General features: G+C 52.2%; 3 protein-coding genes across 15 annotated transcripts in view; all 3 read left to right on the top strand.

The window, feature by feature from the left end:
- Positions 1–8248, top strand: part of HP1BP3 (heterochromatin protein 1 binding protein 3) — a 51348-nt gene extending 43100 nt beyond the window's left edge. For 7 of the 9 annotated variants that reach the window (XM_032759173.2, XM_032759177.2, XM_032759176.2 and 4 more), the window contains 2 exons: positions 471–584; positions 1036–3417. In XM_032759173.2, coding sequence (XP_032615064.1) covers positions 471–584; positions 1036–1330 — 409 coding nt within the window. In that variant the 3' untranslated portion in view covers positions 1331–3417. Of the gene's footprint in view, positions 1–470; positions 585–1035; positions 3418–4193; positions 6993–7968 lie in introns of those variants that run through there. The other 2 variants (XR_009214820.1, XR_009214821.1) reach the window with 2 other exon arrangements.
- A 6245-nt stretch (positions 8249–14493) lies between these two features.
- Positions 14494–27176, top strand: SH2D5 (SH2 domain containing 5). Of its 5 annotated transcripts, none has more exons than XM_032759170.2 (10): positions 14494–14630; positions 18862–18990; positions 19337–19417; positions 19865–19939; positions 20863–21009; positions 22295–22534; positions 22680–22848; positions 23197–23305; positions 24017–24176; positions 24939–27176. In XM_032759170.2, exons 2-10 carry the CDS (start codon positions 18904–18906, stop codon positions 25140–25142), a joined length of 1272 nt encoding a protein of 423 aa, XP_032615061.1. In that variant the 5' UTR covers positions 14494–14630; positions 18862–18903; the 3' UTR covers positions 25143–27176. The 5 variants fall into 5 exon arrangements, with proteins under 5 accessions (XP_032615061.1, XP_032615058.1, XP_032615056.1 ...); XM_032759167.2 differs by having other exon boundaries at positions 18667–18990; XM_032759165.2 differs by lacking the exon at positions 14494–14630 and adding an exon at positions 15857–15878 and having other exon boundaries at positions 18667–18990.
- KIF17 (kinesin family member 17) overlaps positions 26095–27283 on the top strand; it is a 55709-nt gene continuing 54520 nt past the window's right edge. Inside the window, exon 1 of the mRNA XM_032760911.1 lies at positions 26095–26231. Coding sequence (XP_032616802.1) covers positions 26095–26231 — 137 coding nt within the window. The remainder of the gene's footprint in view (positions 26232–27283) is intronic.

Genomic DNA, 27283 nt, shown 5'->3' with positions numbered 1-27283 from the left:
CACTGAGGACAAAAAAGAGTTTAGGAGATCCTTGCCGAATATCTCTAAAGCTTTGAAGAGATTTAGGCCTTTGAGGTCTTTTTTTAAGACTTGGAGGTCTTTTGCCAGTATTATGAGGCTGAAGTGTGTATTCCATGCAGACTGTTGATTGCTGTATACTCATTGGCTAATACAGTGCCAGATACATATTAGGAGTTTAAGTAATTGTTTACTAAATAAATGACTATGGATTAATTTTATTAAATAGTGGGTATAGAATTAGGTATGGTGCAGGACTTTTATAGATTTGGCGTAGCTTTATATGTATGTTCAAAATACGGTAAAGTGTAACCTGATACATGTAACCTAACTTGACCTTTTTGGGAAGGGTGGGAAGAAGTGGGCTATGTCCAGGTAAGAGCATGTAGGTTCACATTATTTTTCTTGTCTCATATGGGACTTGTGTTTTAATCTAATTTTTCCCCCTATAGCCCAGGAGTTCTATTTCCGAAGAAAGAGCCAGATGATTCTAGAGATGAGGATGAAGATGAAGATGAGTCATCAGAAGAAGACTCTGAGGATGAAGAGCCGCCACCTAGGAGAAGGTGTGGACATGTGGAAACCCCTTGTGGGGAGGACACTAAATACCTCAGAGCTGAAAAATAGTACTATAGGAGGGGCTAAAGCTAAAAAGCGTTTCAGAAACTCAGGATCCTTCTCAAGTTCTTTATATAAATTTGGATTGATCTTCTCCCTTGAAAATCAAGGTCTCCAAACTTTTAGGGCAAGCCTATGTGTATCCATAGTTTAGTTATTCAAAGAAAAATAATTATATATTTCCCTAGGAAAAACGTCATGAAATTGTGTCTAGACTGCATGAATTGGTTGAATTTTTATACAATTTTAGTAAAATCTCTAGTAAAAAATTGTCACATTCCTATTCTTAATGTAAGTGACCTCTTCATATGCCATTTCTCTTTAGAAAGCATCTGGTTGTCCCAACAAAACGAATCTCTTAAGTACTAAGTGACGGCCTTTGCTCTTTGGTTCTCACAGGTTGCAGAAGAAAACCCCAGCCAAGTCCCCAGGGAAGGCCGCATCTGTGAAGCAGAGAGGGTCCAAACCTGCACCTAAAGTCTCAGCTGCCCAGCGGGGGAAAGCTAGGCCCTTGCCCAAGAAAGCACCTCCTAAGGCCAAAACTCCTGCCAAGAAGACCAGACCCTCACCCACAGTCATCAAGAAACCTAGTGGTGGCTCCTCAAAGAAGCCTGCAACCAGTGCAAGAAAGGAAGTAAAATTGCCGGGCAAGGGCAAATCCACCATGAAGAAGTCTTTCAGAGTGAAAAAGTAAATTTTATAGGAAAAAAGGGTATCATGATGAAATTCAAAATCTTATTTTCTAAGGTCAGTGTGCATTTGTTTAGTTTTGATGCTTTTCAAATTACATTATTTTCCTCCCCTATGAACATTGTGGGGAGGGACTATAAATAAACCAGTTTAGGCATTTGCTAGCTTTAGGTGCTTTTCTTGGTGCCTGCCCTTTTCCTTGTTCATTTTAATTTCCACAATAATCCTGGACTTACACCTAAACTATGTAATGTATACTTGTCCTTTTTCTCCCCCTCCCCCAACCTATGGTCAGCTTTGCCTTTTTTTTTTCCTTCCAATTTTATCTAAACAGTTGCAAAGATTTTTATATTTGTAGAAAGCATCAAGAACGGTGTGCCAGTCAGGTCCTGGAAGTAAAATGGAGGCGCAATATGGCACTGACTGAGTTGTAAAGCCTCCTGCCTGGAGACTTCAGTTATAGCTGTAATAATTAATTTTATTTATAAAAGCCACTCCACTAACCTTTTCTCTCCAACTATAAACACGGAGACAGCTTTGGGAATAAGCCAAAAACAGTGTGATCTCATTAGATTTTGAAGATACATGACTCCTTTGGGCTACTTTTCATATTGATCAATTTCTAGGAATTTTTCACTGGCCCAAAGTATTGCATTCCCTTAAAAGCAAGCACAAGCTCTCTATATCACTTGTTTTTTTTTTGTTGTTGTTGTTGTTGTTTTGAGACAGAGTCTTGCTCAGGTGCCCTGGAGTGCAGTGGTGCAATCTCAGCTCACTGCAACCTCCGCCTCCTGGGTTCAAGCAATTCTCCTGCTTCACCTCCCGAGTAGCTGGGATTACAGGTGTGCACCACCACGCCCGGCAATTTTTTTGTATTTTTAGTAGAGATGGGGTTTCGTCATGTTGGTCAGGCTGGTCTCGAACTCCTGACCTCAGGTGATCCACCTGCCTCGGCCTCCCAAAGTGCTGGGATTACAGGAGTGAGCCACTGCGCCCAGCCTATCCCACTTGGTTTTTGACTGAAGGGGAAGTATGGAAATACATTGATTTGTGATTTCTGGTGTCACCTGTGTTACCAAAAATCAAAACAAATCCTTTTTTTTTTTTTTGAGACAGAGTCTCACTCTATCGCCCAGTCTGGAGTGCAGTGGCGTGATCTTGGCTCACTGCAACCTCCGCCTCCCAGGTTCAAGCGATTCTCCCACCTCAGCTTCCCAAGTTGGGACTACAGGCGCACACCACCACGCCCAGCTAATTTTTTGTATTTTTAGTAGAGATGGGATTTCACCGTGTTAGCCAGGATGGTCTCGATCTCCTGACCTCGTGATCCACCCACCTCAGCCTCCCAGAGTCCTGGGATTACAGATGTGAGCCACCACTCAACGGCCCAAATCTTCTTGATCATATGTTTAAATATATTTTAATATTTGGAGCATGAATTGTCACTTCTTGTTTGCCTTTTTTATAAGGAAATGTTGGAGAGTTACATCATTGCTAATGTAGAAATGTTAAGTGGAAAAATATACAGTTTGGTAAAATAAACTAGATTCTACATTTATTTGTGGGTTTTTTCCCCCTCCTTTCTTTCCACAGCACTTTTGATATCAAGCAAGTGGCTTCCTTTTTGAGAACTAAAAAAAAAAAAAGGAAAGGAAAAAAAGTAAATGAAGCCCAACTACCTAACCCTTTCTTATTTGTATTTGTTTTAGTATTGTGAAGTTGTGTTAAATAGTACTAGCTAGAAATACCAATTTCTGGTTATCATTTCTCTTCCCTGTGGCACTTGACATTTTAATTGTCTTAAAGTTTTTGAAGTACATCTTCTGGCCCCTTGAGTACTGCCAGAGGCAAAAGATGTTTGTTTCTTATTCATTCCACTTTTGTCTCCTGGGATCCCTTCTGTAGCCTAAAGTATGGCTGAGAAATGGACTTGAGAAGATTGGCTTGAATTAGATCATAATCATGTGTGATCCCATCATGAGTTCATTGGAATTTGTGTTGCATGTAAGGCAATCTTTCCTGTTGTAAATCTTCCTTTTTTTATGTACATATATTTTGAAAAATATGAATAAACATGAAATTTTAAAAGCTGCTGAACCGTAGCTTATATTTAAAGGTTTCGAGTATAGTATATCCTCAAAAGTAGCTAAGTGTCACCCTCACTTTAAGTCTTTTCTACTCCTTGAAATGAACACCATCATTTTCCTTTTTAAATACAAGCTCCAGTTCATGTGCTTTCGAATTCTTATAGAGGGTAAACGATGTTTCCAGATACGTTGAATGCTAATTACTTAATGAATCAAGGGTTTAAAAAACCATTTTGTATTTTATTAAGGACTGCTTTCAAGATCATAGAGTACGATCATGTTCAATAAATGTTCAGTGTTTAGATAAGTCCTTGGACTAGAAAAAATTACAGTACTGCAAAAGATAACAGATGAACCCTAGACATCAAATTCTAGAAAGTAATTGTAGTAATTACTCTTGTGCTCTCTAGCAAGTAATGATTCTTAATAGTATGGATGTTAGCTACCTGTGCTCAGAATTCTGTACTCTTCTGGAATCAAAAGTTGGGAGATTTTGGTTGGTTTCCTTGCTTTATGATACTGCTTTTAAAAAGACTTACTGAATAATCACCTGGTGGCTGTATTGCACACCAGGCACTTAAGCACAGGCTGAGAAGTTTAGATCATTTAAAGTTTCTTCCAACTCTAACGTTCTGTTAACTATAAGGACAGTTTGTTTCAGCGTGATGTAAAGGGAAAAGACAGGAGGGTCATTGCACTCTTCCACGAACATCCACAACTGTCAAAGACATACGCCTTACTTACATTGAGATAAAAGAATGTTTGATTTTTCCCTTCCAGGCATTCCAAAGGAGCAGAACACATAATTTTTTCTTCCATGTTCAGAAAGGGGAACAACAAACCCCAGAGGTAATCCCAGAAATCTCTAGCATGGATCAGTAGCTTCAGTACTCTGTTGGTGGCTTAGTGACCTCATTTACAGTGTTTCATACACTCTGAAACTACCTACAAGCTACTTTTGATAAGTGAGTCTCAGAAAGTGCTGGGAGAGAGATTGTTGGCTTCTTAACCTACAAAATGAGGAAGGAAAGATACCATTGCTGAGAAATGTGGAGACCTTTCCTTAGCACTGTGACAGAAGCATTCACTGCACATGGATCCTGACTAAGCATCCACATGGACTTAATTAAAGGAAAGCTGGTCCTGTATAAATCTTAGGAAACAGGTGTATGTTTTAATCATGTCTTTTGGGTATAATTAACAGGAAAATGACATGAAAACAAAACTAAACAATCTGCTAATACCTTTTGACTTTTGTTTTTTCATCATTCCTGTTTTTCCAAATTTTGTTAGCCCTTGTCAAGGTTTGTTAACCAATTCTTAATTAATACTTATTTTAAAGAGCCTGTGAAATTATTCTCTCTCAGGCTGTGATCCTCTTGCCATCTTGATATGTCATGAGAATGAAGCTCACCAGCCATGTTCATTAAATACTGCATTTAACTAAGAAAAACTTTAAAAATTTAGGATTATAGTTAAGGTCTCCTATCTTTGGAACCTGATTAATTTATCTTTCTTTGGATTAAGCAAAAATTCTAATTTTAGCTATGAAAGAAAAGAAATTCTATTCTTAATTGGAAAAGACCATTAAACTGTTCCCCCAGAGGTTCTGGTTGACATTACTTTCTGGCACGTAGATTTTGCTTTTGCATTTTCATGGTGGAACAGATGGTCACTCACTTCTGCAGAGCCAAAGTCAAGGAAGCAGAACTGTTGAAGCTTTTGGCTTAGGAACCACTTGACAAAGATTTGTTTGGAAGCCATTACAGATGGCTAAACAGTACCCCTAATGAGCTGCATATTTTCTTAAGAAATTAATCTCTACCATCTTTATAACTATATTCTTTTATGTACTATTTTTTTGAGGTGGAGTTTGCTGTGTCGCTAAGGCTGCAGTGCAGTGGTGTGATCTTGGCTCACTGCAGCTTTGAACTCCTGTGCTCAAGCAATTCTCCCCACCTCAGCCTCCCAAGTAGCTGGGACTACAGGCAAGCTAATAAATTCCTGGCTAATTTATCTTTTCTAGAGATGGGGCCTCACTGTGTTGCCCAGGCTGATCTTGAACTCGTGGCCTCACACAATCTTCCCACCTGGGCTTTCCAAAGTGCCAGGATTACAGGCGTGAGTCGCCATACCTGGCCCTATTCTTTCTTCTGTTCTTTTCCACAAGATTGTTAACTTCAGTGGCTTTTTTCCTGTTGGAAAAACTTTCTACCTTTGATGATTTATCAGGTTTTTAACTGTTCTAACTGTTCTTCATTCTGTCTTGTCAACCACTGGTATGTCAAAGGAGGCCTCAAAAGGCTGAAGCGATTTTCCTCAAAAATTACAACTCTTTTTTTCCCTGATATTGTATATAATGTATAATTAACACTGTTCACTGTTAAATCTTTGCTTAGCAAAAGGGAACTCTGTGGTGCCTAGAGTATGTCTCATAAACCATAGTTGTAAGTTTGGCTTATTAATGTAAGTAGTCATAACGACTAACACTAGCTGAGCTTCTTCCACATCAGGCTCTGTACAGATACTATTTTTATTTTATTTTTGAGATGGAGTCTCACTCTTTCACCCAGGCTAGAGTGAAGTGGTGCAGTCTTGGCTCACTGCAGCCCCCGCCTCCCAGGTTCAAGCAATCCTCCCGCCTCAGCCTCCCGAGTAGCTGGGACTACAGGCATGTGCCACCATGCCCAGCTAATTTTTGTATTTTTAGTAGAGATGGGGTTTCACCAGGTTGGCCAGGCTGATTACGAATTCCTGACTTCATTTGATCCTCCTGCCTTGGCCTCACAAAGTGTTGCAATTACAGGTGTGAGCCACTGCGCCCAGCCAAGCACATGTTTAAGAGAGCAGAGGGCTTGGAAATGAAATTATTGTCAGCGTTGCCAATAGTCAAGTCAGTGTGGCTTTTAATTTTGGTAACTGTCAAAATTAGACCTTGGATTACTGGAAAATACTATCTTGGCTACGCTTTGGGTTTTTTTTTTGTTTGTTCGTTTTTATGTCACAAGTTACTAAGCAATCCCTTAAGTGTTTTTTTAGGACACTCCAGGTATTTGGTCATTCTCATATCCTAGTTGTGGGACACTCAGAATTCATCCTGTGAATTCATCCACTTGGCAGGATGCTGATACTCGTGAGAGCTTTCCCCGCCACAGGTGCCACAGCTTCTATCAGAACTTTATGTTGCTAAATGAGCAGCTTTCTTTTATAAACTGTGAACTTACATTCTAGGAAGCAAGAGAAATTCCAGAATGGGGATTTTTTGGACATGGGATCTGCTTAGTAATCATGAGCTGGAATGTTAGAAATCCTTGCTCTTAGGCCGGGCGCGGCGGCTCACGCTTGTAATCCCAGCACTTTGGGAGGCCGAGGCGGGCGGATCACGAGGTCAGGAGATCGAGACCACGATGAAACCCCGTCTCTACTAAAAATACAAAAAAAAAAAATTAGCCGGGCGTGGTGGCGGGTGCCTGTAGTCCAGCTACTCGGAGAGGCTGAGGCAGGAGAATGGCGTGAACCCAGGAGGCAGAGCTTGCAGTGAGCCGAGATCATGCCACTGCACTCCAGCCTGGGCGACAGAGCGAGACTCCGTCTCAAAAAAAAAAAAAAAAAAAGAAATCCTTGCTCTTTTATGATTTGGAAAGAAACCTTAGTCATTCATTCTCTCCTATCTTTGTGTGCTTTGTTTGCCTAATACCAACAAATAAATACTCTTTTTCCTAATTCCCAGAGTGTCACATCCTGCTCATCCGTTCTACTGTTTTGAGAACTTTTGCTCTGATGAATTTATTCTGTCAGACCTAAATTCCTTGTTACCTGTTTGTGTAACTCAAACTTGCTGATATAGTCTATAGAATAATAAATGTTCTTCAGTTTCAAATAGAGATTGACTCCCGGTCAGAATGTACTATTCAGTCCAGTGTCCTAACATCTGTGGCTGTGGTCCTGCACAGTGGTCTTTGAGGACTGCGTCACTTACCAGCTGTGTGACCTTGGCCATCCACTTAATCTCCCTGAGCCTTGATTTCCTCATCTTTAAAATGATGGGCTTCATGTTGACAATCCTTGTTTTTTCAGAATAACACCTAGAAGCAATGTGAGAGTCTTCAATTCCAAAGAATTACTGAACTATGTTTACTACACTACAGTTAGTAATGCATTTAGTATTTTAGGAAAGACTTTTTAAAAAATAAGAGAGCCAAAACGTCCAGTTTCACAAAAGTTCCGTTTTGTTTAAACTACATTGTAGTTTCTTATTGCTAGATGCTTTAAATCACATTATCTGAAATTCTCACAGATAACATTTTCAAAGATATATGAAATTATCCTCAATTTTCAGAAGCAAATATATTTAGCTGATTTCCCCCAAATTAAAGATGTAATAAGTTGATGGGGTTAAATTGAAGCCAGGCTTGACCACTCATCCTCCTTCCACGCCTCCTTTAGTGGTTTTGTACACTGATAGCTCAAGCAGCAAACTCTGACAGCAAGGACGAGAGGGTCATGCCATAAAATTAATGGGCATTGGTTAGCATATTTTTTTTTTGATTCACAGATTTTAAAATCAGGTTACAAAACTGTTAGAAGCTTACTTGGCACAAGATGAACAAGAACAAAGGAAGCATATACAGCCTTGAGTTTCAAAAGCCGGGGAGCAAGGAAGAGAAGCCAGGTGAGCAAGAGACACGAGTTCCTTCTGAGCTGTGGCCACCAGATGCCCAGGCAGCCATCAGCTGCCACCTGGGTCAAACCTGGTGCCTCAGTTGGCTTACCTGTCTGTGAAGAGCAGAGCTGCAGAGAAAACTGAAACTACTTGTGCAATCTTTATTTCTTAAAATCTCCATTAAAGAATACCAGCTTAAGTTTTTCAGCATAGGCATTATTTTAATACTGGTTAATACCTGTCTTACCGTACTTTCTGGAATGCATTTCAAGACCTCCTATTTTATTTGTCTGTGGTAACAAACTTTGCAAAAAGTGTTTCTAGGAAGGAGCAATCTTTTTCCAGACCTGTGCTTTTCAGTTGGGAAGGTACTATAAACCATTCCTCTATTCTCTGCATCTCAAATGGGATATGCGTAGGAGCAAAATAAATATGGTGCCTCTTTCTGAGGCATCAGTTTTATTCAAAGATACTGCAGGGAGTAGCTTCATGGTAATATTGACACAAATGGAAGGTAGTATGGAGCCCACTAGAGTTGGTAAGAGGAAATGAGATTTCCCAGAAGCAAAGCAGCAGGAGTGCTTCAGGTAGGCTCTGCTGTCTGATCCCCAAGACGTGTACATTCACTCACTCTGCTTGGAAAACACGAGAAGCAGTGGCTGGGACCCTCCGAGAGTGTACAGCTACCTCTAGTCTATGTCCACTTTGGAACCAGGACTAGCAGTGCTACCTTGGGCAAGTCACTTAACCTTCTGATTCTCTGGAAAAGTGAGTTGAACTCAGATCATCTGTTGCAGCGCCTCCAGCTCTGACATTTCTCTGTATAACCTCCACACTTTCTGCCAACCAGAAGAATATACAGGCAAGAAGAGCCAAGCAGTACCGTGTTGTGGCACATTTCCCGATGGGTAAGGAGCCTTATGTTTCTTAGAGATGGGGGTCTCACTCAAACTCCTGGCTCAAGCGGTTCTCCTGCCTCAGCCTCCCAAGTAACTGGGACTACAGGCACGTGCCACCATGCCTGGCCAGGAATCTTATTTTAGTCACTGTATCAGTTTCCTAGGGGGACTGTAATAAAGTACCACAGACAGGTTTAAACAAAAATGTGGTAATATTTTCTCCAGTTCTGAAGGCTAGAGGTCCAACATCAAGGAGTCAGCAGGGTTGGTTTCTCATGAGGCCCCTGAGGGAAGGATCTGTTGTAGGCCTTTCTCCTTGGCTTGCAAATGGCTGTCTTTTCCCTGTGTATTTATGTCACCTTACCTCTATACTTGTCTGTGTCCAAATTTCCTCTTCCTATAAGGACACCAGTGTTACCGGATTAGGACCTACACTAATGAACTCTTAATTTGCCTCCTTAAAGACCCCATCTCCCAATATGATTCCGAGGTACTGGAGATCAGGACTTCAACATAAGAATTTAGGGAGGGCAGTTCATGACATTGTCTCTGCATTTTTTTTTTGGAGACGGGATCTTGCTCTGTCGCCCAGGCTGGTGTGCAGTGGCACGATCATAGCTCACTGCAGCCTCAAACTCCTGGGCTCAAGCAATCCTTTCACCTCTGCCTTCCAAATCTTCCAAATTGCTGGGACTGTAAGTGTGTGTCACCACGCCCAGCTAATTTCCAACTTTTTTTTTGGAGAGTCTTGCTGTGTTGCCCGGGCTGGTTTGGAACTCCTGGCCTCAGGTGATCCTCCCACCTCAGCCTCCCAAAACATTGAGATTACAAGTATGAGCCACTGCACCTGGCTTGGATTTTTTTTTTTTTTTTTGAGACAGAGTTTTGCTCTTGTTGCCCAGGCTGGAGTGCAATGGCATCATCTCGGCTCACCGCAACCTCCGCCTCCTGAGTTCAAGTGATTCTCCTGCCTCAGCCTCCTGAGTAGCTGGGATTACAGGCGTGCGCCACCACACCCAGCGAATTTTGTATTTTTAGTAGAGACGGGGTTTCTCCGTGTTGGTCAGGCTGGTCTCGAACTCCCCACCTCAGGTGATCCGCCTGCCTCAGCCTCCCAAAGTGCTGGGATTACAGGTGTAAGCCACCGCACCTGGCCGGAATGTTTTTTAAAATCGCTGTTCTAGATCACTTATTTTTGGGGGACAATGTTGGTAAATTGCAGGGATGGCCACCAGGACACATCTGAGAGAACAGAATGATAGCGTTCAAAGGTGAAATAACTCAACATGTGAAGGTGTTGGAGACTCAGATGGAGTGTGCACTGTCAAAAATGGATGTGGATGAGCTGTTGCTGTGCTAAGCCTGTTGGGAGCTTACCATCTTGGCTCTGGTTTTCAGTCCTGTTGTTAGAGAACAGCTTCTCAGTGATGTGGTGGTACTTCCCACACACATTCGTCAGCTGCCAACTCCAGCACCAGATTCTGGGATTTTAGAGAAAAGGGAAGATTGATAGCAAGCTCACACCTGTGTGGTTTAGTCATTGACTCATCAGGAAATACCATGACATGGCATGTGCACCAACATGTTCAGCAGTCATGACTCCCACCCCCACCCCAGCTTGCCTTTTTGTCATCCTTCCCTGCTTAATATGGGTCCTTTGGGCTTCCTGTACACGTGAGTCATTAATCCAGTGGTTGAAGTTTTACACCTGGTGGCTCCCAAGAGCTTGTGTTGTCATGAATGTGAGATCACAGACATTTGGCAGATGAAGCAGTGATGGCCGTTTTATGCTGCAATCCTGAGCGGAACCCAGGAAATGGCTGATACCCACTGAAGTTTGTTACATTTGATGTAAACTTTTCAGTTTGTACATTGAATGTACCTTTATGTACCTTTAGGGAGGCTACATCTGTGGTTCAAGTTCTGTGTTTCTGCGCTTTCAGGATAAGACCAACTGAATTTGGTAACCTGGGGGAATAGCTCAGATAAGCAGTTACATTATTTTGATGCATAAATAAAAATGAAGGCCGGGCACAGTGGCTCATGCCTATAATCCCAGCACTTTGGGAGGCTGAGGCAGGTGGGTCACTTGAGGTCAGGAGTTCAAGACCAGCCTGGGCTGTCTCTACCAAAAATATGAAAATTAGCCAGGTGTGGTGGCGTGCACATGTAATAGGCTACTTGGGAGGCAGAGGCAGGAGAATTGCTTCAACCTGGGAGGGGGAGGTTGCAGTGAGCCGAGATTGCATCCCTATACTCCAGCCTGGGTGACACAGCAAGACTCTGTCTCAAAAGTCTCGCTCTGTTGTCCAGGCTGGAGTGCAGTGGCGCAATCTCAGCTCACTGCAAGCTCCGCCTCCCGGGTTCACGCCATTCTCCTGCCTCAGCCTCCCAGGTAGCTGGGACTACAGGCGCCCGCCACCATGCCTGGCTAATTTTTTGTATTTTTTAGTAGAGATGGGGTTTCACTGTGAGCTAGGATGGTCTCGATCTCCTGACCTCGTGATCCTCCTGCCTCGGCTTCCCAAAGTGCTGGGATTACAGGCGTGAGCCACCGCACCTGGCCAAAAAACTTTTTTTTTTAAGTAAAAATAAAAAACTTCAAATATATAAATACATTTGGTTTTGAAACCTTGTATTTGAGTCGGACTGAAGACCAACAAAAAGAAGACCCTCTTTGGTAGTAGCAGTCAGTAGTCAATGTCACACACTTTGAACATACTTATCTTTCTAGATTTTTTTTTTTTTTTTGAGATGGAGTCTTGCTCTTGTCGCCCAGGCTGGAGTGCAGTGACACGATCTCAGCTCACTGCAATCTCCATGTCCTGAGTTTAAGCGATTCTCCTGCCTCAGCCTCTCAAGTAGCTGGGATTACAGGCGCCCACCACTACACCCAGCTAATTTTTGTATTTTTAGTAGAGACGGGGTTTCACCATGTTGGCCAGGCTAGTCTCGAACTCCTGACCTCAGGTGATCTACCTGCCTTGGCCTCCCAAGTGATGGGATTACAGGTGTGAGCCACCGCACCCAGCCTCTAGATCTGGTTTTTGCAGCACTTTGTATGTTTTATTGTAAATCTCTGTGTCCCTGGGACCTAGCACAGTGCCTGCCACTCAAATCTTGACCCTCTGTTTCCTTCTGAGAAAGATTTGGAAAGGATTCTCCCTCTGGTTTTTACTATTTCATCATCTGAATTTAAGCTTTTGTCATTTTGACCAGAAACAAATTCCTACCACTATTTTAAAAATTGCATGTATCGGCCGGGCGCGGTAGCTCACGCCTGTAATCCCAGCACTTTGGGAGGCCGAGGCGGGTGGATCATGAGGTCAGGAGATCAAGACCAGCCTGGCTAACACAGTGAAACCCCGTCTCTACTAAAAATACAAAAAAATCAGCTGGGCGCGGTGGCGGGTGCCTGTAGTCCCAGCTACTCGGGGAGGCTGAGCAGGAGAATGGCGTGAACCCGGGAGGCGGAGCTTGCAGTGAGCCGAGATCGCGCCATTGCACCCCAGCCTGGGCGACAGAGCAAGACTCTGCCTCAAAAAAAAAAAAAAAAAAAAAAATTGCATGTATCAGAATGAATTGTATGCATCAGAAAACTTGTTAGAGTTAGTATTTAACGGAGCTGTGCCTCGTATTGCTTTCTCTGAATATTCTCAAAACGGGGACTGTGAGGCTAGTAATTGTCGAGTCCTCTATTTAAAATTTACGCGCTTTTCTCCCCCACCCCCCACCCAAGAAACTAGGAATTAACGCTTTATTCTTTGTGAACTCCGAGTTTAATAAACTGGATTTGCAGAGAATAGGAGTGACTTGTAAACTGTCTTGTTCCCTCTTGTCACTGGACTCGAGGCTGGCAGATGGCTGTGGTGAAGTGTTGCCCAGAGCACTTGACGTCTAGAAGTCAAAGAACGCTTGCTTCAGCCTGGGAAACATGGTGATACCTCGTCTCTACTAAAAAACAAACAAAAAAATTAGCTGGGCATGGTGGCAGGTACCTGTAGTCCCAGCTGCTCAGTGGCTAAGGCAGGAGGATGGCTTGAGCCTGAGAGATGGAGGAATGAGCATTGATCGTGATTGTGCCATTGTCACTCCAGCCTGGGCGACAGAGTCAGACCCTATCTTAAACAAACCCTTGCTGTACTGTCACTCCAGCCTGGGCGACAGAGTCAGACGCTGTCTTAAACCCTTGCTGTACTGCACTCCAGCCTGGGCAACAGAGTCAGACCCTACTTTAAACAAACCCTTGCTGTGTACTGTCACATACAAAACAAAATCAAGAATAAAAGTAAGATCTAATGTCAGCTAATATTTTTTGGGTGCCTCACTTCCTGTGGGTCAGGTACTGCGCTACGCACTTTGCTCGTTTGAATCCTCACGTGGCTGTGAGTCAGGCGTTAGTAACGCTCCTTTCCACACGAGGCGCTCAAAGAATGAAAGTGATGAAGGTGTTTGCCCAAGGCCCCACGTTTGTAAGAGGAAGCGCCCAGATTTGGGGCCACGCCTCACTGCTGCCTCTGGGTTTCCAGATCCCCTAAGGAGGAGTGGCCAGCATGGCCTCTTGGCGCAAACCCGCCTCCCCTGGAACTCCAGGGGCCCTCAGGCCCTCTGCGCTGTGCCCGCCTGTCAGGGTGCCCCGCTCCCGGGCTGCAGCCTTTGCGCCCCCACTGGCCCTGAGCCCCTGGGTCCTGGATTCTCTGTGGTGTGGTGCATGGGCAGGTTCCGGGGGGGTTTCCTGCAGATGTCAGGTTTGATACACAGCAGCCTTGGCTCATCGCCCAGTCTCCTGGGACGTTAGCGCTCCCCGTCCCAGTGCCGTGGCTGGAGGTGCTCGCCCGATTCCCCACCTAAAGGGCCCGAAGGATAGGGCCGCGGCCGCTGTGCGGTGAGCAACGTTCCTTCCCAGACTTCTCAGTGCTGGGCCCCGGTCTAAGCAGGATCTGTCACTTCCCGGCTGAGAACGTCCCGGCAGGAAGAAAGTGAGGATTAGGATGCGCAACGACCCTCCACTCACAAAGGCCGGTCCCGAACCACCCCTCCCTGAGCGCCTCCTCCGAGCCAGGCTCGATCCTTCACACTGGGGACGGAGACACTCCGGTCCAGTGTCACTTGTCCTCGAGTAAGAGGAGAGGGATGACAGGCGAGCAATGGAGTCACAAGGGCTCTCTGCAGAGAGTGAAGCGTGAGTGGTGGTCACGGAAGGCTTCCCGGAGGAGGCGGTGCGGTAGCCGCGGCTCGGATGACGCGGTGGAGCCAGCCAGAGAGGGGAGGGGCAGAGGCTCTCCAGGAGGAGGGACCCGTGAGTGAGGCGCGGGGGATTCAGCGCCCGCAGCCCGGGAGGAGGTGCCTTCTGGGCTCGGGGCGAGACCCTCCCGCCCTTCCAGGCGGAGCGCCGGGCGTGGGCGGTGCCAGGGCCCCTCGCGGCCGCTGATTGGGTGGTGCGGCCGAGCAGAGCGGCTCCGCGGGCGCCGATTGGTGAGTGAGGCGGGTCGCCGCCGCCAGGTGATCCGGGGGTCGGTTCCCGCGGCCACGTGTGGGAGCGCGGGGACCCGGGTCGGGGGCGGCGGGAAGCGGGCACCCGGGCGCGGGGCGGCGGCGGCGGCGGGAGACGCGGGGGTCGCGGGCCGGAGCGGCGGTGACCGGACTCGAGAGGCGGTGAGCGAGCGCCGGGAGCCGGGCAGGGGCGGGGGGCTTGGTACGCGGACGCGGGCGCGGGAGGGTCTCCGGAGTGAGGGGCGCCCGTCACCCGCTCCGTCGTCATCTGCCCTCCCTGCCACCGTAGCCTGCTCCGTCCCCTGCAGCGGAGCCCAGCCCGCTCCTGGGTCCGGGGACTCTGCCAGGTCCCCTGGCCGTCCCCCGCAGCGCCCCGAGCGAGGTAGCGCAGCGGGACCGGCAGCCCACTCTGGAGCGCTTCGCGCCCCCGCGCCCGCCCCTCAGAGGCCTCGGCCCACCCACCCCTGGATCAGCAATTCCCGCTCCCGTGTCGCCTGTTTCTAGAGGCCGTGAAGCAGCACCCCCAGCACACGCACGCACCTCGCCTTCTCCTCACCCCGCTGTTCTCCTCTCATCACTTTATCCCCATGCCGCCTCCACCACCCCAGCTGGGTGACCCCAGAGGGCGAGGACCTTCGTCCACCGGCGGGGCCTGACACACAGTCAGCCTCGGAAACATTCCAAGAAGGACCAGAGCTACGAGCACCCCAGGAGGTAGTGCTGGGGGATCCCCACCCTACAGCTGAGGACCTGGAGGCTGAGAGCTTAAGTGACTTGCCCAAGGTCACGCCAGCCAACCATGTTAGACCCCACAGTCCAAGTTCTTGATCCCTGGCTGGGTGGCCTTGGGTTTCCCCGACCCTGTGGCCCAGGGCAGGTGGACGCGAGTTGGGGCAGTGGGAGTAGACTGGGCGCTCTGGCAGCCCCAGACCCTCCGGCCAGGAGGCAGCACCCGAGTTCCCCAGCCAGCGGCTTCCTTGCCTCGCCTCCTCTTGGACTGGCGGGCACCCCACTCCAACAGTGGACACCCTGCTTATCTGTGGGAGGGGAGTCCGAGCAGAAAGGCACCGCCATGGCCTGAGGAAACAGCCCCAGAGTCATGGATTTGCTTCCCTGCTCTCCCACTGAAGCTGTGTGACTATGGGCAAGTGACTTCACTCCTCTGAGCCACCCTTTGCTGACCCAGGGTCTGCGGGCTGGTGGTCTCCCCATGACACAACTCAGCTATGGTGCAGTGCCCCAGAGGGCTTCTGCGCCTGACCCACGAGGCAGGTCAGCCCCTCCAGTCTCCTGTCTCTGAGCAGGGCCACCTGGAAAACCTCAGAGGACAGCTCCAGCCTCATTCCAAGTGTGTCCCCTTCGGAAGGTGCTGGCCCAGCCAGACTCCAGTGTAAAGCCTCAGAAAAGCAGGTCTGCCCCAAAGAAATAAGTGGGTGTTTTGTGCCTGGAATTGGGTAAGGTCTGTTTCCAGGGTTAGAGTGAGCCCCATGCCCTCCCTGGTCCCCTGGGAGCCCCCCACCCCAACTCCAGGCCTGGGCTGAATGCACTGTGCTCCTCAGGCTTAGGAAGGAGGGAGGAACTTCCAGTTTCCAAGGAGGCTAAGGACCAGGGAGATGGGGAAAGGATCAGGTGATGGTGGGTGGGCTGGGGCCCCTAAGAGGGCCAGTGGTTGGCCCTCCACACCCCCACCGCTGGGACGGGACACGGGACCGAAAGCTGCAGCTTTGGGTGTGGAGGGAGGGGCTACAGCAGCCCTGGACACAGCTGTGTGCGCGTGTGAGTGTGAGATGCCCACACGGCTCCTCCCCATCTCACACTTGGTGCCTGAGGGGCTGCGTCTGCCCGGGCAGGATGGGAAACGTGCCCTTCCCCTCTCCTCCCCGCAGCTCTCCTTCCTCTCCTTTGCTTTGTCTTTCTCGCCCTTCTCTGTTCCTGCCTCTGTCCCCGGCCACCCCCCATCCTCCGTACCTTCCCTCTCCTTTTCTCCGTGTTTCGTGGTCTTTGCCTTCTCCTTCCCCACTGCCCGCCATCCTGGCCGATGCTGGCCCCAGGATGTGACTGTGAAGTTGAAAGGTGGCTTCACTGGAAGCCCCCCTCCCCACCCCCTTACCTGGAAGCGATGTCATGTGGCTTTAGTGCCGGTTGCACATCTAACTTTGCTTTAGTTAAACATAAAAGATACAATAGGTAAAGGATATGACATGAAAATGATCAGGGTGCAATAGCCCAGAAAAGCAGGAGGGCAGCCAGGATAGGAGGGGGCGCCAGGAAGACTCAAGGGGATGGTGCAGGTGCAGCGTTCTTTTTCTGGCTCCTGGCTGCTCACTGAAAGTGGATCGGTGCAGGCACCTCCACCCTGGCCTGAGCCTTGGGTTAAAGGTCATGGGCAGGCAGAGACAGGGTCCCCTCCTGGGCTCTTGGTGCTAAGAGAGTCAGTTCCAAAGCACCCCAGCCCTCCTCCTCGAACGGGAGCACACCTGGGTCCCGTCCTTGCTGCCCAGGGCTCTGTTGGGTACCTGCTGTCTGTGGGTGCCTGTCGATGTGGCCAAGGACAAGGAGGGGAGCGGAAGTGGTCAGACCCCGCTGTCCTCCCAAGCTCCCTCCTGAGCAGCAGGCTTTGTTGAGCTTTGGATCCAAGCCTGGCTGGCGTCCAGCTGGGCGCCGCCTCCTCCATTCTGTCCCCATCTACTCCTCACATGATCCCAGGTTTGCAGATGAGGAAGGGGAGGCTCAGAGGGTTGAGGCAGCTGGCCCAAAGTCACACAGGATTTGGACCCAGGACTCTGTGACCCCAAGTCAGTGATGACAAGCAGGCTGGTGAGAGAAGCCAGCCAGGGTGGGACACAGAGGTGACTTTCTCATTGGTCCCAGGAGAGATCGAGGGAGCTGAGTCCTGGGGGACCTCGCCAGAGGCATTTAGGCATTCTTTCTTGGAATCATGGGGCCATGATATGTTAATTCCACATTAATTGAACACCAGCTGTGTCCTGGGCTCTCATGGGAAATCGTGTGTTCCCTGCCCTTGAGGACGGTCACCTAAGGGGGGTCCACTCCTCTCTTCCACTACTGGATGTGGGAGAGGGGTCCCAGGAAAGACCAGAACCTGGCTGGGCTGGACGGTGGGGAGGTGGTCCTTAGCCCCCAGGGCAGTTGTCCTCCTTCCCCACACCGTGCCTGCATCAGCGCACTGTCTGACTGAGTTCTGGTTTTTTTTTTTTTTTTTTTTTTTTTTTTTGAGACGGAGTCTTGCTCTGTCGCCCAGGCTGGAGTGCAGTGGCACGATCTCGGCTCACTGCAAGCTCCGCCTCCCGGGTTCATGCCATTCTCCTGCCTCAGCCTCCCGCGTAGCTGGGACTACAGGCGCCTGCCATCACGCCCGGCTAATTTTTTTTGTATTTTTAGTAGAGATAGGGTTTCACCGTGTTAGCCAGGATGGTCTCGATCTCCTGACCTTGTGATCCGTCCGCCTCGGCCTCCCAAAGTGCTGGGATTACAGGCGTGAGCCACCGCGCCCGGCCAGAGTTCTGGTTTTCATGATCTGCAAGGGGTTGGGGGGTTCAGGAAGAGGCTGGGGTCTGTTTGGGCTGAGTGAGGCAGGGTCCCCTGCAGCAGGTCCCTGGCCTCATCAGTTCTGGTCATCCAGCTTGCAGCCACCTTCATGAACTACAGAGCTCCTGCCCTAGAACCTGCTATAGCTCCCCACTACCCACAGGGTGGGGTTTGAAGTCCCGAGCCTGGCGTCTAAGGCTGATCCCAAACTGGATCCAGCCTGCCGTTCTGGTAAGGGCTGAGGTCGACCTGTGGGCCCCCGCTGCCTGCCTTCCTTTGTGTCTTTGCAGTCTCTGTTTCTGCTGCTGTCACTGCCCTTCTCTTTGATGGCGCCCTCTCAGGTGGCCCTCCCTTCCCTCTGGCACTTTGTGCAAGCTGGTTACAGGTCCATCCCCTGACTTCCACCCCCTGGGGCAGGCCCCAGCCCAGAACACCAGGATCCTCCGTGCTTGCTGAGTGAATGAGTGAGTGACCCAGGGCATGTACCGCCACATCCTTCAGATCTTGACCCAGACCTCCCCTCCTCAGTGAGGGCTTCCCAGCCAGCAACAATCAGCCCCTACGCTGACGTTTCCCATTCTCCTCCCTGCTCCATCCCCATCTCACGCATGATCTATCTTACTATTTAGTTCAATGTCTTTCTCCCCAGCAACAATGTAAGCTCCCTGAGGGCAGTCAAAGATGTCATCATTTTCTTCCGGACTGGCTCCCAGTGCCCAGGACATTGCCCAGCATTGCTGCGCACATAGCAGCTGCTCAGGAAGCCAGCGAATGAATGGCCTGTGGGGGGCACTCTGTGGCTTGTCTGCCTCGAAAGCAGCCCTTCCCCCCCTGCCCTTTGCAGCCTCCTCTCCCGTGGAGCTGGAAGCTCGGCACCCTGGGGGCCATGCAGAAGGCGGGGGCTGGGGGCCGCAGGGCCTCTGACTGCGGGCTGGCCACTCACCGGCCCAGGTGCATCACCAAGTTTGCCCAGGTGGGTGGGGCCGCCCTGTCCAGGTGTGCTCTGGTGGGTGGCCCTCAGGTGGCAGGCGCTGGTGATTGGGAAGTGCTGTGGGCCTAGGACCTATTTCCACCTCTTTCTTCTCTGACTTGGGCTGGGGAGTGTGTGTGTGCCCTGATGAGGGACTGGGACTTCAGAGAGCTTCAGTGACCTGACCAAGGTCACCTGCTGGAGAAGCAGCAGAGTCTGGGCTCCGAGCTCTGTCTGTCCTCAGCCTGCCTGGCAGAGCAGATGTGTGTTTGGGAGGAATTTGGAGGATGGGGTTAGGAGCCACGGGCCTGACTCCCCACCTTACTCCCTTCACCCCACTGCCGAGCAGTACGTGGGCTCCTTCCCTGTGGACGACCTGGACGCCCAGGAGAGCGTGTGGCTCGTGCAGCAGCAGCTGTGGGCGCTGAAGGTGGGTGGCCTGGGAGGGCACTTCCCTAGTGAAAGTCACAGCCTTGAAGACCAGAAAACCCCCTAAACCAGATCCACCCTCCCCACAGTTAGAGAGGGGCAGGACACAGGCCCTGTTTGTGGTGGGCTGGTCTGGACACACACCCAGGCTCCAGGGGCCCCATCCCTTATGCCCTGGGCTAGTGTGACCTGGGCCCCACAGCTGGAAGCCACAGATGGAGATGTGGGTGATAGTCATAGCCTGGCCAGCGGTGGCCCTAGCTAGGGGTCGTCTGCCAGGAGCCATCCATACTTCCCCAGCGCCAGGGGGTTCCATCAGCCAGGGCCCCACCCCCTGCCAGGGGTGTTGGAGTGGGCTGACCAGCCTTTGGTGGATGGTACTGAGGCTGGGCAGGCCAAGGCAGGGTCTGGGAGGTGGTGCCTGTCCCCACTACTCTTTTCCACCCAGGACTGTCCCCGACGCCGGGCCGTCATCCTGAAATTCAGCCTTCAGGGTCTCAAGATCTACAGCGGGGAGGGTGAGGTAGGAAACCCTGTGGGTGCAGGTGAGGACTAGACGGGTACAGATGTCTCCACCCTCAGGATGTGCTCTCCTCCACCTAGGTCCTGGCCTTAGCTTGGCCCCCGTGCTTCCCCTGGGGTCCCCTTGGCACGCCAGCCTACCTGCTCTGGGCCTTTGGACTTGCACCAAGGGCCGCCTCCTCCCAGGGCTGGCTCGGGCAATAGCTTCCCACCCCTGGGCCTCCAGAATCCCACCAGGGCCACCTCCCCGCTTGAGCATCAGGAACATCCAGCCCACTGAGGCTGTCGCAGCTGCCCTGCCCCGCCGTGGCTGGTGGGCCGTGGGCAGCTTCACCCAGGTGTGGTAGGGCTGCCCCTGGCCACTGCTCCTCCTCCCTGCCCTGCTGCAGGCTCGCCCTCCTGCTGAACCAGAGTGGGGTGGACACTAACTGAGCGCCAGACTGCACCCCACAGCTGCAGGCATCAGTCACCTACCACTGAGGCACACCTGATATCCCCAGAGCTGGGAATTGCGGGGCCCTGGGGTCGGGTCCTGTGCCACTCACATGAGGCCCCACTGATCCCCACCTACAGCCCTATCAAGAGGCCCTAGCTGACACGTCACAACAGGCGCTCAGAGGACTGCCCTCACCTGCCCAAGTCACACAAATGAGTGGCAGAGCCAGGATTCGCACCCCAGTCACCTGCCTCCAGGGACCAGGCGTGTCACCCCAGTGCCTGCCGCCACTCTCATTCTCTGTGCCCCCGGCAGGCCGAGCGTCACATGGGGGTGGCGATCTTAAGCCCCAGGGCCCATTGAAGGATGAGGGCTTGAGACTGGGCGGGCCTGGAAGGAGGGAGGGTTTCTTCACCCCTGCAGGCTGGCAAGCAGGGGTGGGGCTGCCCGGTGGGTCTGATGGGGGCCTCACACTGCTGCCTCGTCAGGTGCTGCTGATGGCTCACGCCCTGAGGCGCATACTCTACTCCACCTGGTGCCCCGCCGACTGCCAGTTTGCCTTCATGGCTCGAAACCCACGGAGCCCAGCCAGCAAGCTCTTCTGCCACCTCTTTGTGGGCAGCCAGCCAGGAGAGGTATCTGGGGCTTGAGGCAGGGGACCGCCATGGAGGCGGGAGGGGCTCTGTGCCGGGCATCAGGGTGGGTTCCTTGAGGGCTTTGCCAGGGCGGCCTGATCCCCCTCCAGGCATGCACCCCTCGCCACATTGGCTCTTTCTGTGGCTCTTCCCACTGAGGACACCACAAAGCAAGTCAGTGGCCTCAGCATTCCCTAGGGCCCAGGGGCGGGAACCTGGCCATGCGCTTAGAGAGTGGAGAGTCACACCACCAGGCCTTCGCTCATGCCGTTCTGTCTGGCATCCCCCTCCCCTTCTCATCCTGGCACATTCCACTCACTCTTCAGGGCTCAGCCCAAGTGTCTGAATCCCGCCTTGACTCCTCTGGATGGCCACTCTCTCTGGGGTCCTGTGACATGAACTGCACGCCACCATCGTCTGCCCTAATTACGCGCACCTGAGTTCTTTGAGAGCCGAGTCTGGGTCCAGGTCTTGAGACAGTGCTTGGCCCAGAGCGGTCAGGGTGGGCAGGTGGATCAGAAAGTCAAAGCCAGCCTGGCTGTTGTGAAGGACAGAGCCTTGGCAGCTAGGCGCTTGGCAGGCAGATGCTGGGTTTGGTTCTGACCAGCAACCATTTGCTGTCATCCTGTATATCCAGGCCATGTGCTGGATATTGAGGTGACAGGTGGCTGAGTCATGGTCCTTGATCTGACGCTCATGGTTCTAACTCGTTGGGTCTGGATGGTGTGTGTGGCGGGTGGGATGCATTGCTCCCGACAAGCACTGGGCCTGTGCTGGGAACTTCCTGTGCTCTATTTCACTGACTCCTCAAAGGGGCACAGGGAGGTGGGGATGAGGAAACCGAGGCACAGAGAGGTACCATGCTCTGCCCAGGGTGACACAGTAGCTCCTACATGACAGAGCCAGGATTGGAACCCAAGTTCTGACTTCAGGGCCTGGGCTCTTGGCCATTCCTGGAAGAGGGTGCTGATGTGGCGTGCAGGGTGGGGGTGGTAAGCCTGGGGGCAGGAGTGCATGAGCTCACGCTTCCATTCTCTGCTCCAAGCATGATGCCTGGACCACAGTAGGTCCTCAGTGTTTGTTAAATATACAGAGGAAGCTGGTAAGGGAGCCTGCATGGTGGTGAGGTTTTGAAGGGTAAGTAGGAGCTTTCTTAGGAAGAATGGGAAGAGCCTCCGAAGCCAAGGGGCTGCATGCACCCATGGTGAGTGGGCTGAGGCCCAGGGAGTTCACTGGGAGATGGAGACCTCCTCCAACTGAGCCCACCTCTCTCCCTCCCTCCCAGGTCCAGATCCTGCACCTGCTGCTGTGCCGCTCTTTCCAGCTGGCTTACCTCTTGCAGCACCCTGAGGAGCGGGCACAGCCAGAGCCCTGCCCAGGGCCCACAGGGGAGGTTCCCCTAAAGCCACTGTCCAGCTCTGGGGGCCTGGTGCGGGAGCCCTTCGGCCGTGATCAACTCTCTCAGAACGTCCATGCCCTGGTCTCCTTCCGGCGGCTGCCAGCGGAGGGGCTGGTGGGCAGTGGGGTACGCAGCACCCCAGCCAAGGAGTGGGCAGTGGACAAGGGAACTGGGTATGGGTTTGGGGGGCATGTCAGGGGCAGGGACTTCACTTGGCCTGACATGGCTGGACCTGAGTCTGCCTGCCTGTGGGCCCCTCTTGGTGCCCTAGAAGGAGCTGCCAGAGTCGGAAGGCCGTGCCCGCCGTGCCCGCCTGGGAAATCCCTACTGCTCGCCCACACTGGTGCGCAAGAAGGCCATTCGCAGCAAGGTGATCCGCTCGGGGGCCTACCGTGGCTGCACCTATGAGACCCAGCTGCAGCTGTCGGCTCGGGAGGCCTGTGAGTTGTGGGAACACGCCTGCCCTGTGTGTACCTGGGACACGTGCCTGTGCACTCCTGGACCAACCAGAGGTGGGCGTGAGTGCCCGTTCCTGCGAGGCTGTGGCCGCACCTCCAAGTAATGCCTGTGCATTGTGCGTGTTTGCCCGCATCCGTGTCTGTGCACAGGGGACTGTGTATAGCTGCGTATGGACCAGAACTGGCGGGCTTAAGGCCTGTGTGCGGATATGTCTGCCGAGCAGGGCAGAGAGGCTTGGGGAGGACACCACCCTGGGCGATGAGGCCTGCGGCCATAGGGAATGGGAGGGCTCGGCCACTCTCCTTCTGACTCCTGGATGGTCTTCACAGTTCCTGCCGCATGGGAGGCATGGCCCCGGGGTCCTGGTGGCCACTCGTGCCTGGTAGAGAGCGAGGGCAGCCTGACGGAGAACATCTGGGCCTTCGCTGGCATCTCCAGGTAGGAAGGGCCTGGCCTGGCCTGACGCCCAGTCCCTTGGGGTAGGCAGAGAAATATGGGCTTCCCAGGCCCCTGAGGCACACACTCCTGTGCACGGGCAGAACACTCCCAACCTCAGTGACCTCAGGCCTGGGACTTCACCACCCTGGGCCTCCATTTTCTCTAAGGTAAAATGGGGTTAATGAAAGGAGCTTCATCTTAAGGCTGTGGAGAGGGTCAAATGAGGTAATTCGGACAGAGCCCTCAGTACCTGGCCTGCACAGGGCGAGACCCCTAAGCATCAGCTCTTTAAGCCTCTCTCCTGAGAGAGTCTTGACGTTGCTAACAATTACAGACCCTGGAAAAACCTTCTAAGCTTCTAAAAGCTTCTTTCTGTTGAGCCTGACTCTGAGTCAGGCCCCATGTTGGGTTTTTGCTGTTGTTTTTTGTTTCGAAATTTCATTTTAGAGACAGGGTCTCATTCTGTCACCCAGGCTGAAGTGCAGTAGCATGGTCATGGCTCACTGCAGCCTCAAACTCCTGTGCTCAAGGGATCCTCCTGCCTGGGCCTCCCAAAGTGCTGGGATTACAGGCATGAGCCACTGAGCCCGGCCAATGCACCGTGTGTTTAAGGGCATTTAATCCGCAGGCTGCCTCGATGCTGCTGGGGTCGTCATGAGCATTGTCCAGGAGAGCAGTCCAGCCTTTACCCTCTCCCCTCTGTGCCCCTAGGCCCTGTGCCCTGGCCCTGTTGCGGAGAGACGTGCTGGGGGCCTTCCTGCTGTGGCCTGAGCTGGGTGCTAGCGGCCAGTGGTGTCTGTCTGTGCGCACGCAGTGTGGCGTGGTGCCCCACCAGGTCTTCCGGAACCACCTGGGCCGCTACTGCTTGGAGGTAAGAGAGCAGCGGCCAGAGGGGCCTGGGCCCCACCGCACCACTGGCTCCGTCCCTGGCCCTTCCTGCCCACCCTTTTCTAACTGCTGAGGTCCTGAATGCGCCTCACCCCCATCCCTGTCTCCCATTGGCTCTCCCTGGCTTCGCCCCTCATCCAATTCCATCCTGCCTCTACTGTCCTGCTCCTTCCTCATTGGCCCTGCTGGCCTCGCCCCCAGCTGGCCCACTTGGCCCCACCTCTGCTGGCTCCGCTCTGCTCTGACCTGAAGGCTCTTGGAGGGGAAGGGAGGTGCCTGGTCACTGAGGGCCCTTCTCTCCAGAGGTGGCTTCGAAGGGTACCTCTAATAGAGTCTTGAGCTGGGGTCACGTCTAACATTTCTACAGGAATCCTGGCTTTCCCACACCCTAGCCCATCTTAGCAGAGGAGGAAACTGGCTCAGAGAGGGCAGGGGGTGCCTAAGCTCAACAGCCTCTGAGTCTCCAGTGTGGTGTCTTGTCCTGCCCCCCAGCTTCTAGGGAGGAGAGAGGGTGGCGAGGCTTTTCGCATGTGTACCCTCACTTCCAAGCTAAACATCTCAGTCCTATCCAGGCTGGGAAGAGAGAGAGGGAATGGTGCTTGGCTCTGCCATGATAGCACATGTGAAGTCTCTGGGCTCCGTTCCCTGCTCTCCAAAATGGGCAGGCTCCTGTGGGAGGGGGTGGCTGGTGCCTGGCATGAGCCCTGGGGAAGTGAACTGGAGCTGAAGCCCCTTCTTCCCCTAGCACCTGCCGGCAGAGTTCCCCAGCCTGGAGGCTCTGGTGGAGAACCACGCGGTTACTGAACGCAGCCTCTTCTGTCCCCTCGACATGGGCCGCCTGAACCCCACCTACGAGGAGCGGGACTGTGGGCCCCCGGGCAGGCCGCCCCGGACTCTCCGGCCCCTCAGCCATGCCAAGTCTGAGGCAGAGCTGCAGGGCCTGGGCTAAGAGGTAGGGCCCCAGTCCCACAGGCCCCGCCTCACCCCGGCTCCTGGGCCCCAGCAGCGTCTCTGCCCGTCCTGCACCCCTCTGGTCGCCAGTTCCATCCAGTCACCCTACCCTTGGAGCAGTCTTCCATCGCGTCACTGTCCGTGGGAGGGGAGCCCTGAGGGTGGGTGTCGCCAATGGCTTCTTGGAGAACATGTGGCCCGCTGAGATTCCAGGAGGGCAGGTGGAGTTGCAGGCTTCGGATAACCCTTTGGGTGGCTTCGGATGACCTGCTGGGTGGCTTCAGATGCTTTGGGACTTCTGGGCTTCCGCTTTACTCCTGGGGCAGGAGCTTGTTCACGGCGAGGCTGCGGCCCTCTCCTAAGGAGGCCAGGCCTTGGGGCCCTGACTGGGAGTCTCCAGAAAGAGGGGTTTGGGGAGGCAGGAGTGAGTTTTTACTCTGGGCGAAGACCTGGAGTGAGCCACCCTGTCTGTGAGAGCAGAGACGACTCCATGGAGTCGTGGGCAGGAGGCTGGGGATGAGCCCCATCTAGGCTGACAGAGCAGGGCTGTTTCTCACATGTATCTGAGAGCGAAGGAGGGGTGGGAAGGTGCAGAGAGGGCAGGAGGGACAGAGAGCTGTGCCTAACGCTCATGCACGGTGGACTCCGGGGTGCAGGAAGGGATGCGCACCAGCAGACAGGGCCAAGAATCTCCATGCCGTCTCCACTCAAAACCTCAGGTTTGTGACTCCCAGTTTCTCAGAAGGAATGCGCAGGCTCACCCCTTCTCCCTAGCAATCACCAGGGCACCCCCACCCCCAGCTCATCTCCTTTAGCCATTTGACAGGGAGGGGCCTGCTGCAGTGAGCTGCAGGCTTAGAGGGGTGACCAGGGTCCTCCCTAACTCGACCGCACGTGGTTTGGTGGCTGCCTTGGGAGGGAGGCTGTCCGATGCTAACATTCCCCTTAGCATGGCGCTGACCATGGCTGTCAGGGGCCACCTTGCCTCACCAGGCCAGCCCCACTGGATATGGGGTCAGTCACAGCAGAACCGTCGAAAGGTGGACCTGATGTGGGCCCTGCTGGGGGAGCTTGGCCTCAGCGGGCCGTGGGAGACCCAGGGAAACGACTCTTAGTGTGAGGCAGTGGTCCTGCCAGTGACTGACAAACCCAGGTATCCCTCTTTGTAAGCAAACGTGACAAATATGAATCTACTGAACTCAGTTATAGAACAAGTTCATTTTGCGTGAACTTCTCTTATTGAAGCAGAAGCCGCGTCAGGAGCCTGGGGGCTGCCCTCTCCCCACCTGGGAGTGGGACAGAACTGTTCAGTGCCTTGAAAGTCACAGATTTCTGACTCCTGGAAGGAAGTGGGCAGTCCCACCAGAGCAGAAAGAAAGGAGGAAACTTGGGGAGTGAGAAGCCAGCCTCCCAGAGGCCCAGGCCTCGTGTTTCCCACCTCCAACCCTCCAGTGAGGAGAGGGGCTTGGCTTGGGACCTTGTAACTTCCTTGCAAGTTAAGTGAGCTATCTTGTCACAAAAGATAGAAGGAACTGCCCTTTGGGACTTCTTTTCACTGGAAACCCAGCACTGGTTTTATGTTGAGTGAGTGGGAAGCTGGGACTCTGTTTTACAGCCATCTGTACTGGAGCCTGGACAAACCACTGGTCTCCATGGGAGGCCCCAGCCTCACATTTCCCTGGCAAGGAGAGAGAGGTTTAGCGATGTCCTGGGCCTAGGATTACAGCCCAGAGACGGGCACTTAAAAAGACCTGGTCATGCCGGGCGCGGTGGCTCACGCTTGTAATCCCAGCACTTTGGGAGGCCGAGGCGGGCGGATCACGAGGTCAGGAGATCGAGACCACGGTGAAACCCCGCCTCTACTAAAAATACAAAAAAAATTAGCCGGGTGTGGTGGCGGACGCCTGTAGTCCCAGCTACTCGGAGAGGCTGAGGCAGGAGAATGGCGTGAACCCGGGAGGCGGAGCTTGCAGTGAGCCGAGATCACACCACTGCACTCCAGCCTGGGTGACAGAGCGAGACTCTGTCTCAAAAAAAAAAAAAAAAAGAAGAAGACCTGGTCATTGGTCCAGACTTGGGCCAAGGCTCTCCTCTGTGAGGGATGGGTTTTACTGGTGAATTACCTATGTGGAGAAGCTA

This window comes from Hylobates moloch, unplaced genomic scaffold (genome assembly GCF_009828535.3).
Source record: "Hylobates moloch isolate HMO894 unplaced genomic scaffold, HMol_V3 SCAFFOLD_9, whole genome shotgun sequence".
NCBI lineage: Eukaryota > Metazoa > Chordata > Mammalia > Primates > Hylobatidae > Hylobates > Hylobates moloch.
The sequence above is the reverse complement of the archived record's forward strand: the minus strand, read 5'-3'. Positions and strand labels throughout refer to the sequence as shown.

Excerpts from the sequence above, each read along its gene's own strand:
- SH2D5 (XM_032759167.2), top strand. The coding sequence starts at position 18,793 with ATGGCCTGTGGGGGGCACTCTGTGGCTTGTCTGCCTCGAAAGCAGCCC. Across the intron at positions 18,991-19,336 it reads GCATCACCAAGTTTGCCCAG|TACGTGGGCTCCTTCCCTGT; the intron begins GTGGGTGGGGCC and ends ACTGCCGAGCAG. Across the intron at positions 22,535-22,679 it reads AGGGGCTGGTGGGCAGTGGG|AAGGAGCTGCCAGAGTCGGA; the intron begins GTACGCAGCACC and ends TTGGTGCCCTAG.